General features: G+C 41.6%; 1 protein-coding gene across 1 annotated transcript in view; it reads right to left on the bottom strand.

Moving 5' to 3' along the window:
• Positions 1-12,629, bottom strand: part of Prkar2b (protein kinase cAMP-dependent type II regulatory subunit beta) — a 110,186-nt gene extending 97,557 nt beyond the window's left edge. Inside the window, exon 1 of the mRNA XM_028891744.2 lies at positions 12,130-12,629. Within this exon, the coding sequence (XP_028747577.1) occupies positions 12,130-12,433 (304 nt within the window). The 5' untranslated portion in view covers positions 12,434-12,629. The remainder of the gene's footprint in view (positions 1-12,129) is intronic.
• Between the last annotated feature and the right edge of the window lie 238 nt (positions 12,630-12,867).

Consider the following 12,867-nt stretch of genomic DNA (forward strand, 5'->3'; position numbering starts at 1 on the left):
TAAAAAGAGAGATACTATGTTCATGGACAGAGATTCAATATAATCAAAACATTTGTTCTCTACAAATTTATATAATTCAATGCAACTCCAATAAAACACTCACTGAAAATTTTATACAAAATGGGAGTTTGTTCTAAAATTTCTATAGAATAAAGGCCTTCAACTAAGCAATTTTGAAAGACAAAGGGTGGTATTATTTACCATATCATGCAACAGACCATTATAAAGTCCTACTAATTATGAAAGAGAGGTATTAATGGAAAGAGAGCCAAATCAATAAAATGGAAGTGACCTCAGTTGTAATTATGCATCCATGGAAACCTGAATTTAAAAATTAATGGGAAATCCATGTATGGTGATGCTGCATCATGCTTGTAGTCTTTGGAGGCTGAGGCAGGAGGATGGCTTAAGCTCAGGAATTCCAAGACTAGCCTAGGCAACATAGGAAAGTGCTATCTCAAAACAAAAGCAATAAAAAACAATGGGAAAAATGAATCAATAAATTATGCATGTTGAAAATTATATTCTCAGACTGGTAAGATCATTCAGTGTGACAAGGCACTTGTTACTAAGCCTGGTGACTTGAGCTGGATCCCTGGAACTCAAGAGGTGGAAGAAGAGAAGGAACCTCGCCATTCCTCTCTCATGCAGAGACTGGGGGCAACACTTGTCAAAACTTCATTTCAAAGGTTCTTTAGACTCTTAAAAATTCTGCTTATCTAGATTATGTCCATCAATATTTATTGTACTGGAAGTTATAACTATTTTATATATTAAAGCTAATGATAAACAAATACATACTATAAATAACATACTTTAATTTAAAAACTGCATTTTCCAAAAGAAGCAAATGTTAATGTTTCTTGTGTGCCTAGTCTTGAAAGGCTGAGCCACTTCTCCAGCCAAGAAGCAAATTTTAGTAAATATTAGAATGATTTTACTTTATATTTTTCCAAATTTGGCATGATAGACTCTGCATTCAATCTACTGCAGAATCAGATATTACATGTCCTCAAGAGAACTTCACTGTGTATTTTAAGAGTATGAAATAAAAAATAAAAATGTATTATTTTTAGTATGATAGTTTTCATCCTGTGATTGCTGAAAGGGTCTGAGAGTAGGAGAAAAGAGTCCTGTAGAGGTCTCCTGATCACATTGGAAGCTATCTTTATAAGCTGGCGCACACGTGTGTACACACACACACACACACACACACACACATATACACACAAAATATCCACTACAGTACTCTAGCAAGAAATTGCCAACATTTACTAGGAACTGTTGTGTGATATTTTGTTTGTGTTCTGACAAATAAAGCTTGCCTGGAGATCAGAGGGCAGAGCTAGCCACCAGTTAACCATAGAAGCGGAGGTGGTGGTGGCTCACGCCTTTAATCCCAGCACTTGGGAGGCCGAGACAGGAAGTGATAAGGCGGGACGGAGACAGGATCTTGGTCCTTTTGGTCAGAGGATCTGAAGAGGTAAGAAGTCACTGGTGGCTGTTCCTCTGCTTCTCTGATCTTTCAGGTTATTACCCTAATCTTTGACTCTTGGTTTTTATTGATAAGATTTAGATTTACACTTCAGAATGTATAGTGTTTATTACACAGAATATACTACATAGCAGTTTAAAGACACTACATGAATCAATGTAACCTCCCAAACACTGCTCTAGAAACAAGCTGAAGTATGATAAATTATGCAAAAAAATTTTCTAAGTGTATAGTTCAAATAAACTTGGAATAAATTATAATATCACTATTTCTAACTAAGATACATGCCTAGGTGGTGTGAAATACTGAACATTATACATGTGATATTCTTTTAAAACAAAACAACAAAAACCTAAAGAAACCAAAATGGTAAGAATTGTTAGGTGAAGGGATGAATTTTGTGAATGCTACTTAATACATTTATTTCTCTGAGTGTATTGGAAGTATCTCATAATCTAAAACGAACAACAACAAAAACATTAATTTTCTGTTCTACTTTTCTTGCAAGTAAAATATCTCACTATGCTCTGACCTGAGCTCTGTCAGATTAGTTCACATTGTCTTTTCATAAAATACTTTTTTGTTTGTTTGTTTTGTTTTTTGAGACAGAGTTTCTCAGTGTAACAGCCCTGGGTGCCCTAGAACTTGCTCTGTTGACCAGTCTGACCTCGAACTCACCTGCCTCTGCCTCCCGAATGCTGGGATTAAAGGCATGCGCCAAAGTCACCCAGCCATAAAATACTCTTTTTTTTCTTTTATTTATTTATTATGTATATAGTGTTCTGCCTGCATATATGCCTGAAGCCAGAAGAGGGCACCAGATCTCATTACAGATGGTTGTGAACCATTATGTGGTTGCTGGGAATTGAACTCAGGACCTCTGGAAGACCAGTCAGTACTCTTAACCTCTGAGCCATCTCTCCAGCCCCCAAAATACTCTTTTTGGAAATGATTTTTTGCTAAATTCAAACACTAAAATACCTTTGGAATCATTTTTAAAGAATTATAAAGCAACTACCATAAAATTAGTAAAAACGGAAAGCCCTAATATTTCCTAGTGTAACCTTTTGTTAATATAGTTAATTTAGAAATCAAAGATCTGGGGCTGGAGAGATGGCTCAACCATTAAAGGGTAGGCTCACAACCAAAAATATAAAAAAAATCAAACATCTGTGAACAACTGGGTCTGTAAGCTAAGACCCAGAAGGACCTTTCATTTCCTTCTAAACAATACCAAGATATTAGTGATTTACAGTTGAGTAAGTATAGAATTATGGGTTCTAGTAATAAACCACAAAGTCATGATAACTTGGAGAGGTCTGTCCCTCAATGAGCTTTCTTTTTATAAATACCACAATAGGAAGAAATGGAGGCAAGCTGTCAATGTAGCACAAAGATTTCCCCAATTACTTTATATTTCAGGCATGCATTCCTGTCATTTAAATAAAGTAGCATTTTAGATCTTCATCTTCCATCCACCCTGTCCAAAGTTGTTTCAAAATGACTTGTTAAAGCTTAGGTAAAAACAAAAGCTTGGGGATTTATAAACACAAACTCATTTATTCTAATAATTAAGCCTGTTTCTCAAAGGAGAGGGTGGTACAAAAATGATGCTTTAACTCGTGGCTTTCTTACCATTCTTCTGTTTTGGGGGGTTGAGGTGTGAACAAAAACGTTACCTCAACTGTTACCCTGAATGTGAAGCCTTTACAGGCAAGTCATGACTGGGTGCTTGTGTTCTCTGCAGTTTGTAGAGCAATAAAAGGTCAGGTTCAGAGATTAAAATAGCCTTGTTTTCAATATAATGAAACCTAAATCTATGAGACTGAACTGAAAACAGACTAAAGCTTTTCTATTTCATGAAATTATCTTTAAATGCTTTGATGTAAATAAGTATTCTCAGACTAACATCAGGTACATCATTTACATGCATCAGAAAGTTTCATTCCTTTTACATTTACATGTATTTCATATTGGGCATTTAATATTCAGCTGAATTTTAATTTAAAGAAAAACTGACCACCTACAACTGGCAAAGTACAGTGTTTCCCTGCCCTTCCTGCTGTTTGCAATCTGCAAAGCTCCCTGTGACTAAGGACAGGTGACACCATCAGAACCAACAAGAAAACCTGAAGTGACATCTGATTTTGCTCAAAGACAGAGAGTGGGAGGCAGGCCCAGCGTGCGGAGAAAGAAGCAGGCTCAGAACATGGAGAGGGAAGCAGGCTCCGGACATGGAGAGGAAACAGGCTTGGGATAGGGTGTTATTTCTGAGATCTTCTAGGAAACTGCATTCAAAGTTTTGTCTTTATTCTATCCACTACTGACAGGCATTCTTACAACTTAGTGATCCCTAATTAAGCATAAATGACATGATTCTCTCTTCTTGCCCACAAAGGTAGTACTCTATAAGTTAGGTGGGTTAGGACCACAGCTGCCAGCTCCAAATCCTGACTCCACCACTTACTTTGGGGAAGATGAAGCAACATGTCTCTAACAGTCCTTGTTTAGCAAGGGGATGTAAGAAGCCCCAGATGTTCAGAATAATTATTGATAAATAAAAAAGAGACCATTTAACATTAGCCCTTTACAATACTGGGAATGAAATGACTGAGTCATATTTTAAATTAACTTGACCTTTTGAAATGATGCTTTCGGGGTCTACTAGTACTTAACTGAATGGAAGCTTTTTTCCCTGAAAGAAAAATCCCTCAATATCACTACCATGAACTCTTCTTTCTTGGAACAGCTGATGTTAACTAAACAATGTCAGGCCCAAACCAAACAGACACAGGAATAACTGTACACAGCATATCTTCTTGGCTTCACTTTCATGTGGAATGTGTGTTTATATTTTGATCTTTTGTCTTTTTTAAATTAAGACACATTTTTAAACAGCAGCAACTGGAATGACTTTTTTAAAGTTTCCAAACATATTAAGCCACACATGGTAGAACCTACTGCCAGAACATTCATAAATGCAGCACCAACTGTGTTTGTAGCTGACTTTTCACATGCTATTTTTTTGTTACGATTTTAAAATTTATTTTAATTAATTAATTAATTAATTTGAGACAGGGTTTCTCTGTGCAGCCCTGGCTGCCCTGAAACTCCCTCTGTAGGGCTGACCTCAGACTCACAGCTGATAGTTTACAATTGTTTTTATTTCATTTAAAGCTTGACCTGAAATTCTTAGCTTTAGTTATTTCCAAAAATTACATAATGAAAAGTCTAAGTCATTTGGAATTTTCGAGACAAAAAAATTTGGTCTCATGAAATAATTATACTAATGATCACATCACAGTGAGGGTTTACTGTGGGGGTTTGTCACAACTGGACAGTATGGACAGGGCTGCAAAAGGCTAGAACATGAGCAGAACCAGCACTCTGGCTTTTCCCATGTTTCTTAGGTTTATTTTATTTATTATTATTGTTTACTTATTATTGGTTTATTATTATTTTATTATAAAATTTCATTGCAATGAAAAGCAGTCAGAGCAAACAAAACCCTAGAAATTCTAAAACAACATATACTTCCTTTCTTTAGTCAAGGCTTTTAAAATGTACCTAAAGGAGGGAAAAAGAACTCATAATATAGAAGTTAATACAAACAGCACAAACTGACATATGAACAAGGCTAAACTTACAAGCCTAGACCAACTGTACTCAGATAGAGACTTCTGCCTCTCAACTGCTTCATCTAAACAAAGGCACCACACACAAGCTCTAAGAACAATCTCTCGAAAAGAATTAATTCATTGATCCAGAGTAAACTTAAGAGAATTATTATGTCTCTTTTTAAAAGGAAGAAATTAACCAAAGGAGAGAAGGAGACTGGGAGGGAGGAAGCAGGGAGAGGGGGGGAGGGAAGGAGGGATCTGGAGTTCCTAGCTCTCTGCTTTCCCGTCCACTTGTTCCTTCTAACAGATGGTTCCTTCTGGTGTTCTGGACACCTGACAGAGACTCTGTAGCCAATTACTTCAATCTCCTGTGCTCAGTTCCTCCCCTCCTCACTCTGAGATGTCCACTGGGGGTCTTCTCTAATGCTACTACTGCTGATAAATGGCTTGCTTAAGGCATCATAAAAAACTCCTAATAGACTGATTCAGTGTTTTTCTGATGGTATTTGAGAGGCTGAAAAGAAAACACACTTTTTTTTTTTAAACACAACTATAAAAAAAAATCTTGACAGCTGGAAATGTACTGGAATCCATGGAGTGAGATTTTGAGATTTGTAACAATAAATAACCATGCAACACTTAACTACTCTCTCCACACCTGAACAGTGCAGCCTCAATGGAAAGCTCACAACTGTCTTACAGAAAGAACCTCGATTTTAATTCAGACAGGGCAGCAAGCACCTCAAGCCGCCACTGTCCCTTAGGGCCCTGCCTCAGTTTCTCACATGTCCCACTGATGTTCCTCTTAAATTTCTCCCTCTCACCCTCCCCCCAGCTCCTTGCCCTCCCTTGAGTCGTTCTGCAAAGCAGTTACTGGTGGATAACAGGAGAATGGAGACTACTTCAAGGCCATTGATGTTCCAATCTCAACCCCTAATACTTATAACTGAAAAGAATCCTGGTTTTTAACTGTTCTACTCTGAACATCACAATCTGTGATACTACTACTGGATTACACTCATAACTAAAATAATGCCTTCAACATTTTACCGATTGGCATGAATGATTATAATCCATTTCAGGATTTGGAGCTATCACAGCCCATGACCACATCGTCTCCTCAACTACAAAAACTGCTTACCTACAACTGTAAGCTGAAAGGATACATTTACAACTATGCAATGTAGCTTCACACTGAATCACCCCAAATGTTCTACCTCAGCTTTCTAAAAAGTGAGACCAGACTGGCTTCCAAATAAAACAATGATAATGCTACTCTGTAATAAAAGTTTATAACTCTGCAAGAGTCCCCTTCAGCTAGGTCTTTTAACATGTAATCAGTGCTTGCTGTATACACTGCCCTAACGACCCCACAAACACTAACTCACTTGTCTTTGTAACAACTGTGTGAATTCTGGACTAACACAGTGATGCCACATCAAGTGCTATCAGCATGGTACTTCTCCATGAATGCCTGAATTTAAAGTTACTACCAAAATACAACCTTTACATGTTTTCAAACTGACTAAACACATTTGAAAAATCCAAAACATATCCAAAACTTTTAAGGGGCTGGACAGATGGCTCAGTGTTTACGTGTACTTGCTCCTTTCACAGAGGACCTGGGTTCAGTTCCCAGCACCCACATGGTAGCTCTAAACAATCTGTAACTCCAGTTCTAGGCAATTCTAAACCTTCTGACCCGTGATGGCACCAGACACACACGTAGTATGCACATACACTTAAAATAAAAATACATCTAATATAATTTTTTAAAGGCTCTTATAATTTTTGTCTGTTGTACAAAAGAACTAGAAAGCCAAAAATACATGTCTTTTTTCATTTGTTGTTGAAACACATTAGGAGGCAAGAGCTGATGACTGGCTTTGTCTCGTATCTTCTGACGGCCATATGGCACCAGAGAAAGCAGTTCTGAGTGAAGCGTATAGGGAGGTAGACATGGTGTGGGGGCTTGTAATCCCATCACTTGGGAGGCAGAGACAGTGGAGCTCAAGGCCAGCCCAAGAGTTAGCCCACACAGGGATTCCCTCAATTGACTGTGAACTCAACAGGTTGCACGTTCTTGTGAACTGTCTCCCCTGCCTCTGCCATCTAGCTTAAGGGAAATCACGGGGGCCATTCAGACAGGCTTCCACTTTTAAGCAAGTTACAAAATCCTCACATGTGTCAGAAGTAAAGAACATTTGCTCAAAATTACATGAGGGAATTTCTTCAGACACACTGATACTCCCCACCCCTCCTTAGTCATTTCTTCTCATGATAAAGAGCCTTATTCTCTGAATCCACACCATGACCACAATGACTCTTTCTAATTTCACTTGATCTTAAAGACATAAAGAACTCAACCATTCCCCATTAAACTAATTGATATAGAGAGTCTGGGAGAGGAGCGTGCTTGCCTTTAGCTGTTAGCCCTGGCGTCCTCATCAGCCTCCAATGGACAGTTCTACCCAAGGCTCCCACTGATGGCCCTGGTTAAATGCAATGGGTTATAAACAAAACTGTAAGTCACACACATGGGCAAGAGCCTGACGGGTACGATGGCTGTGGGAGAAAGAGCAGTGGGCAGTCACTGGAATGCAGTGCACATACCTATGAAACTAGTTTACAAAGACCTAACTGTATCTTACATAGTCCCTACTACTTTAAGTTGTAAAAATCAAAGTGAGAGCTGGGAGGTGGTGGCGCACGCCTTTGATCCCAGCACTCAGGAGGCAGAGGCAGGAGGATCTCTGTGAGTTCAAGGCCAACATGGTCTACAGAGTGACTTCCAGGACAGGCTTTCCAAAGCCTGTCTCGAACCCTGCACCACCACCACCACCCCCACCACCACCCCCACCCCCACCCCCACCCCCACCCAAAAAACTTAAAGTGAGATAAGGTTTTCAGACAAAGACTTCACATGTTTAAGAGAATCAGTTGCTACCTGGAAGGTGGTGTGTGTGCGCGTGCATGCATGCATACTTATGCTTATTTCAGTTCCCTTCACATGCGCACACACATACATACACACACACACACACACACACACACACACACACACACACACACCCCTTTGATATTCTTGCTGTATAAGGTATGGTTCTACATTTTTGGCTTTGTTTTTATTTTTAATTTTAGTTCTTTTCCCCTGTAGCACAGAAAACTAGTTCTACAGATTGCTTAGGTTTCATCCCACGCTGTCTGCTCTGCCAGTGACCCTTTGTAATTTGTTCTTTACCATTTGTCAATCCATCAGGGTAATTTGAACTATATTTATTTTATTTTTAACCATCTGAGAAATTCAGAGCTACACAAGATCCAACCATGATGACTGTCTAATTACCACTCATTTTACTCCAATTTAAATAGTGATTCAACGATCTGGCCTACTGTAAACCTATTAATCAGTGCCAGCTTTAGGGATACTACCCTTGCACAGAGGACAGACGTATGAGGATGAAGCAGGCAGAGTAGATGACAAGCAGTCTCCATTCCAGCTTCTTTCTAGCTTCTAGAAATTTCCCTAGAGAGTCACCATAAACTACTAACATTCTACTACCTATGGTTGCCTGAAAGCCAAGATCAGAGGATAACCTCCCCTCCAAAAAAAAGTCATTACATGAATAAGTAAGAATAGATAGGAACTCTTCCAACAAATCAAAGAATCCATGGGAAAATCAAGTAGGAGGAAAAGGCCACCTTTACACTTCTGGCACCATGGATGGCCACATCACTGCAACAGTGGATTAGACCACTTTTCCAATAACTACAGGGGCCTGGCTTTCTAATTAAACCACCACAATATGGGAGGTCAAGGTCACAGACTTGATCTTTATCAGTCTAACAGGTAACAGTTTCATCGTCAAAAGCTTGCCTCTTACCTTCAAGCTATCATAATATTATCACTTATATGAAATGATTCATGAGAGAAGTCAAGAGCCAACAATGCAAACCCATTACCAGTACTGGAAAAAAACCTGGGACACGACCTGTGAGTCAACCCATGGAACAAATTTCATTTAAGAACTTCCTGATGATCTGGGCCTCAAGATCAAACACATGTAAAAAACCCAGTGCTACTATGAGTTCTGCATATGACCTTGAACAAGCTAATTTTACAAAGTCTTAGAGAAAATACATTAAGTATCAAGAAGAGTTGATATAAAGGGACTAGCACAGGTCAAGTTGACCCCAGATAACCCTGGCAGACGAGTACAGGATGAAGTAAGGCTCATCGGTGCCGGCTCCGGTTTGCAGCACACTAACTATAAAACACAGAATAAGTGACAGCCTCATCAGTGTCAGGGAACTGGGAGGATGGACTAAGGCAATTACAGAGGACCTAGAACACCAAAACTGTCAACAAATGGCAGCCCTTTCTCTAACCATTAGTAAGAGAGGCTACCTTTATGGTCATGATCAGCACGATCCACCAATCAGTGTTTTCAAAGTGTGGTCAGAAAACCTGAGATGTTTGTTGACCAAAAAGAAAAAAAAGAATAAAGAAAAGAATATAAAGCTATGTCCTACCTACTCATAAAAGCTCTCTAAGATAGGTACTGGATAATGTTATTTTCTCAATCAAACTTCAAGCTGCATGTGAAGTATAAGCAGCATTGATCCTGCAACCCTGTGCTGTACCTCAAGGAGTGAGGTCATCCAACGCTTATCCTCTGCTGTGTCAAGAGAATGACCCAATGTCTAGGGGGTTTTCTTCAGCATTCTCCTGGATATAGACATAACCTTAATAGGTTTGTAGGGTTTTGGTTGATTCCCCATGTGTTTTTTTCCCACAAACGGTTCTATCTTAAAGTGTGTGTGTGTGTGTGTGTGTGTGTGTGTGTGTGTGTGTGTGTATGTGTATGCATACACATACACACACACATTCATTCCTTTGACCAGGTTTGGGTAAATTTTGGCCTTGTATAAGTTCAAGCTCCAGAGAGTGCACTTGGTTAAAGGGCTATTTGAAAAAATGTGATTCAGATTATAAGATGTCCACAGTAAGAAAGGGCCATTCACAAAAAAGTCTGCCAAGCATTCTGTAGCATACAATTGTTTTTTTAAACTGTTTTTCACACAATTTACTTACATGAGAATGAGAGTGTTGGTTAGAAAAATAAAAAAGAACTGTTCCCAACAGAGGTTATACTAATGCCAAACACACACCTGCTGGACACAGATCAAACTGTTAGGATAGTCAAAACTTCCAAAACACCTGGAGGTAGAGGTGGGAATAAATGGTGCAACGGGTTATTTATTACAACTGACCTTGAGTCATTTTTGTAGGAAAGATGACTCAAAGAATATAAAGCTTCATAAGAAATACTCCTACTGCTTACAAACGCACTTCTTTGTTCCAATGTGCAGAACACACTCTTGCAAGGAGAAACTGAATCAATGCAACATGCTCCAAGAGAATTAAAAAGGTTTGGCCGTATTAACATCCTCCTCTAAAGTGCAGAGGTCCTTTACTAAGCCGGCTTCTTGTTGCCTGCCATCTAGGCCACTAGTCCCTTTCTCCTTTGTGTATCGCTGGCCTGCATGTGCACCCCATGTCACAGATGCACAGTGCATGTGCATGCAAGCCATAGATGCCACTGTCCTTTCTACACCATCTACACTGGCTTTCCCTTCTCATTTACATAAAATGCTGTCTAGTTCTCCTTCCCGGCAGGACACGTATTTGATTTGGTGTGGGAACAATTAAAACCATGATTACCCTACCTCAAAAGCACCCAATTGTCCCAAATTAAGATTTTTAAATAGTCATCCTCCCTTTTACATTCATAGAGCACTGATGTCCAGGCTTTCTGTGTTTTAGACAAGCTAAGAATGCACTAATTTTACAACCCATGCAACATGTAATTAATTCTACAAAGAAATGAAACTCTTCCTAGGAAGGGACACAAGGAAATGAAAAGCATGTAAGTGTTTTCATTGTATGAAATGCATTGTGGACACACAAATCACTAGCAGTATAAATAAACAAAAGCGGCATGTGTGCTTGCCTTACACCACAAAGAAAACAGTTGTGCATTTGCACATCATGGCATTTTAGTCTGGGTTCATGAAAAGCCTGGGATTTGGTACATTGTGTAAACACAGGTCATGGTAAACATGTGTGTGTATCTGGTGTGTCAAGGAGAGGCTGGTAAGCACAAGGGGTGGGACTCACCAAAAGCAGCTATTTAAGAAAATTCCTTTCTCTCTCATTCATTCTTTCTAGCCTCAGTGTCTGGTTAGGTCCTTACAGCTACTCACTGGCTTTTCATTCTAAAGACAGCCGACATGCTCTTAGAGCTTCCTATGGTGTTATTTTTTCCCATACACTTAAAAAAATCAAAACCATTCAATATATGTTTCGATTTTTTTTTTAAGGAAAGAAAATCATTGGTCTATTTCCTCACTCCAAAGACCCCGTAGATATCTGGCTAAATATGATCCTTTGTTATGCGTCCAAAAATATCTCTACCACATGGTATTGGAAAATAATAAATTATTCGTATTCCAACGATGTCACTGCTATTATCGTTAATTTGTTTTACTTTAGTGAGTCCGATTTCACACTCCTCTGACTGAGTCCTACACGCCTCGCCTTTTCTCCCCGAACACTCCATTAATAAATTGAAGGGCTGAAAAGAGGGCGTCAAGCGCCCTTCATGCACAATGGTACTCTCCGAGACTGAGACATCTCCAACCACGGGAAAGTTAACCTTCCAGCAAGATGCCCACCCAAAATCGGCCAGAGCAGAGAGGTGACAGAGAGGCTGCGGGAGCTCAACCTCTCATTTTTCCACCTCCAGAGAGGGAGGGCATGACAAGAGAGCCGAGTAGGAAGGTGGGCGAGTGGGAGAGACCGAAACGGGTGCTGAGGGGGTGGGCGGGATAGGAAGGTAGAGAAGGTGGGGAAGGTGGGGAGCTCAGCGCAGGGTTCAAGAGCAAGGCGGGGTTCGAGAGCGAGGCGGGCGCGGCGGTCAGGGCTCAGGGCGCGAGGGGGCCGGTCCTCACCGTTGAACGCCCCTGCTTCCGCGGCCTCCTCCTCCTCCTCGCCGTTCTCGGAGTCAGAGCGCATGGGCTCCTCGGCGAAGTTGACACCCTTACTGGGGGTGCCGCCCCCGACGGCGGCGCCCGCGTCCCCCCAGGTCCTGCCCTCATGACCGAAGCGTGCGGCGCCCTTGCGCTCGTTCTCCTGCTGCAGCCGCGTGAAGTGCTGCAGCGCGAACTCCAGCAGGTCGGCGGGCTGGTGCCTCAGCACCTCCACCGTGAAGCCCTGCAGCAGCTCCGTGAGCCCCGCGGGAATCTCGATGCTCATGCTGCCTGTGCACGCCGGGGCGCCGCCCTCGCCCCCTTTCCGCGGTCCGGTCTCGGGCTGCGCGGCCCCCGAGCGAGCGCCCCCGGCGCTACCGGCTGCGAGCGCGGCGCACTGGGCCCCCGGCGCGGCTGCTCCGTGCGGCGGCAGCGGCAGAGCGAGCGCAGCCCGGGAGGGTTGGCAGCATCTCCAGCTCCTCCCGCTCCCTCTCCCGCGGCTGCTGCACCGCCCCCCGCCCGGCGCCCCGCCCCCGCCCGCGCGCCCACGTGGTCCCCGGAAACCATGGCAACCCGGAGGGCGGGTGCAGTGCCGCCTTGCAAGTGGCCTCCGGGTGGAGGCAGCGGGAACCTAGGGCGTGGGGCCGAGGCCGCGTGCTCCACCGGAGCTCCCTGCGCAAATCCTACACATCATTCTGCCCAAACCCACTTAGAGTTGGT

The sequence above is a fragment of the Peromyscus leucopus genome, chromosome 14, assembly GCF_004664715.2.
Source record: "Peromyscus leucopus breed LL Stock chromosome 14, UCI_PerLeu_2.1, whole genome shotgun sequence".
NCBI lineage: Eukaryota > Metazoa > Chordata > Mammalia > Rodentia > Cricetidae > Peromyscus > Peromyscus leucopus.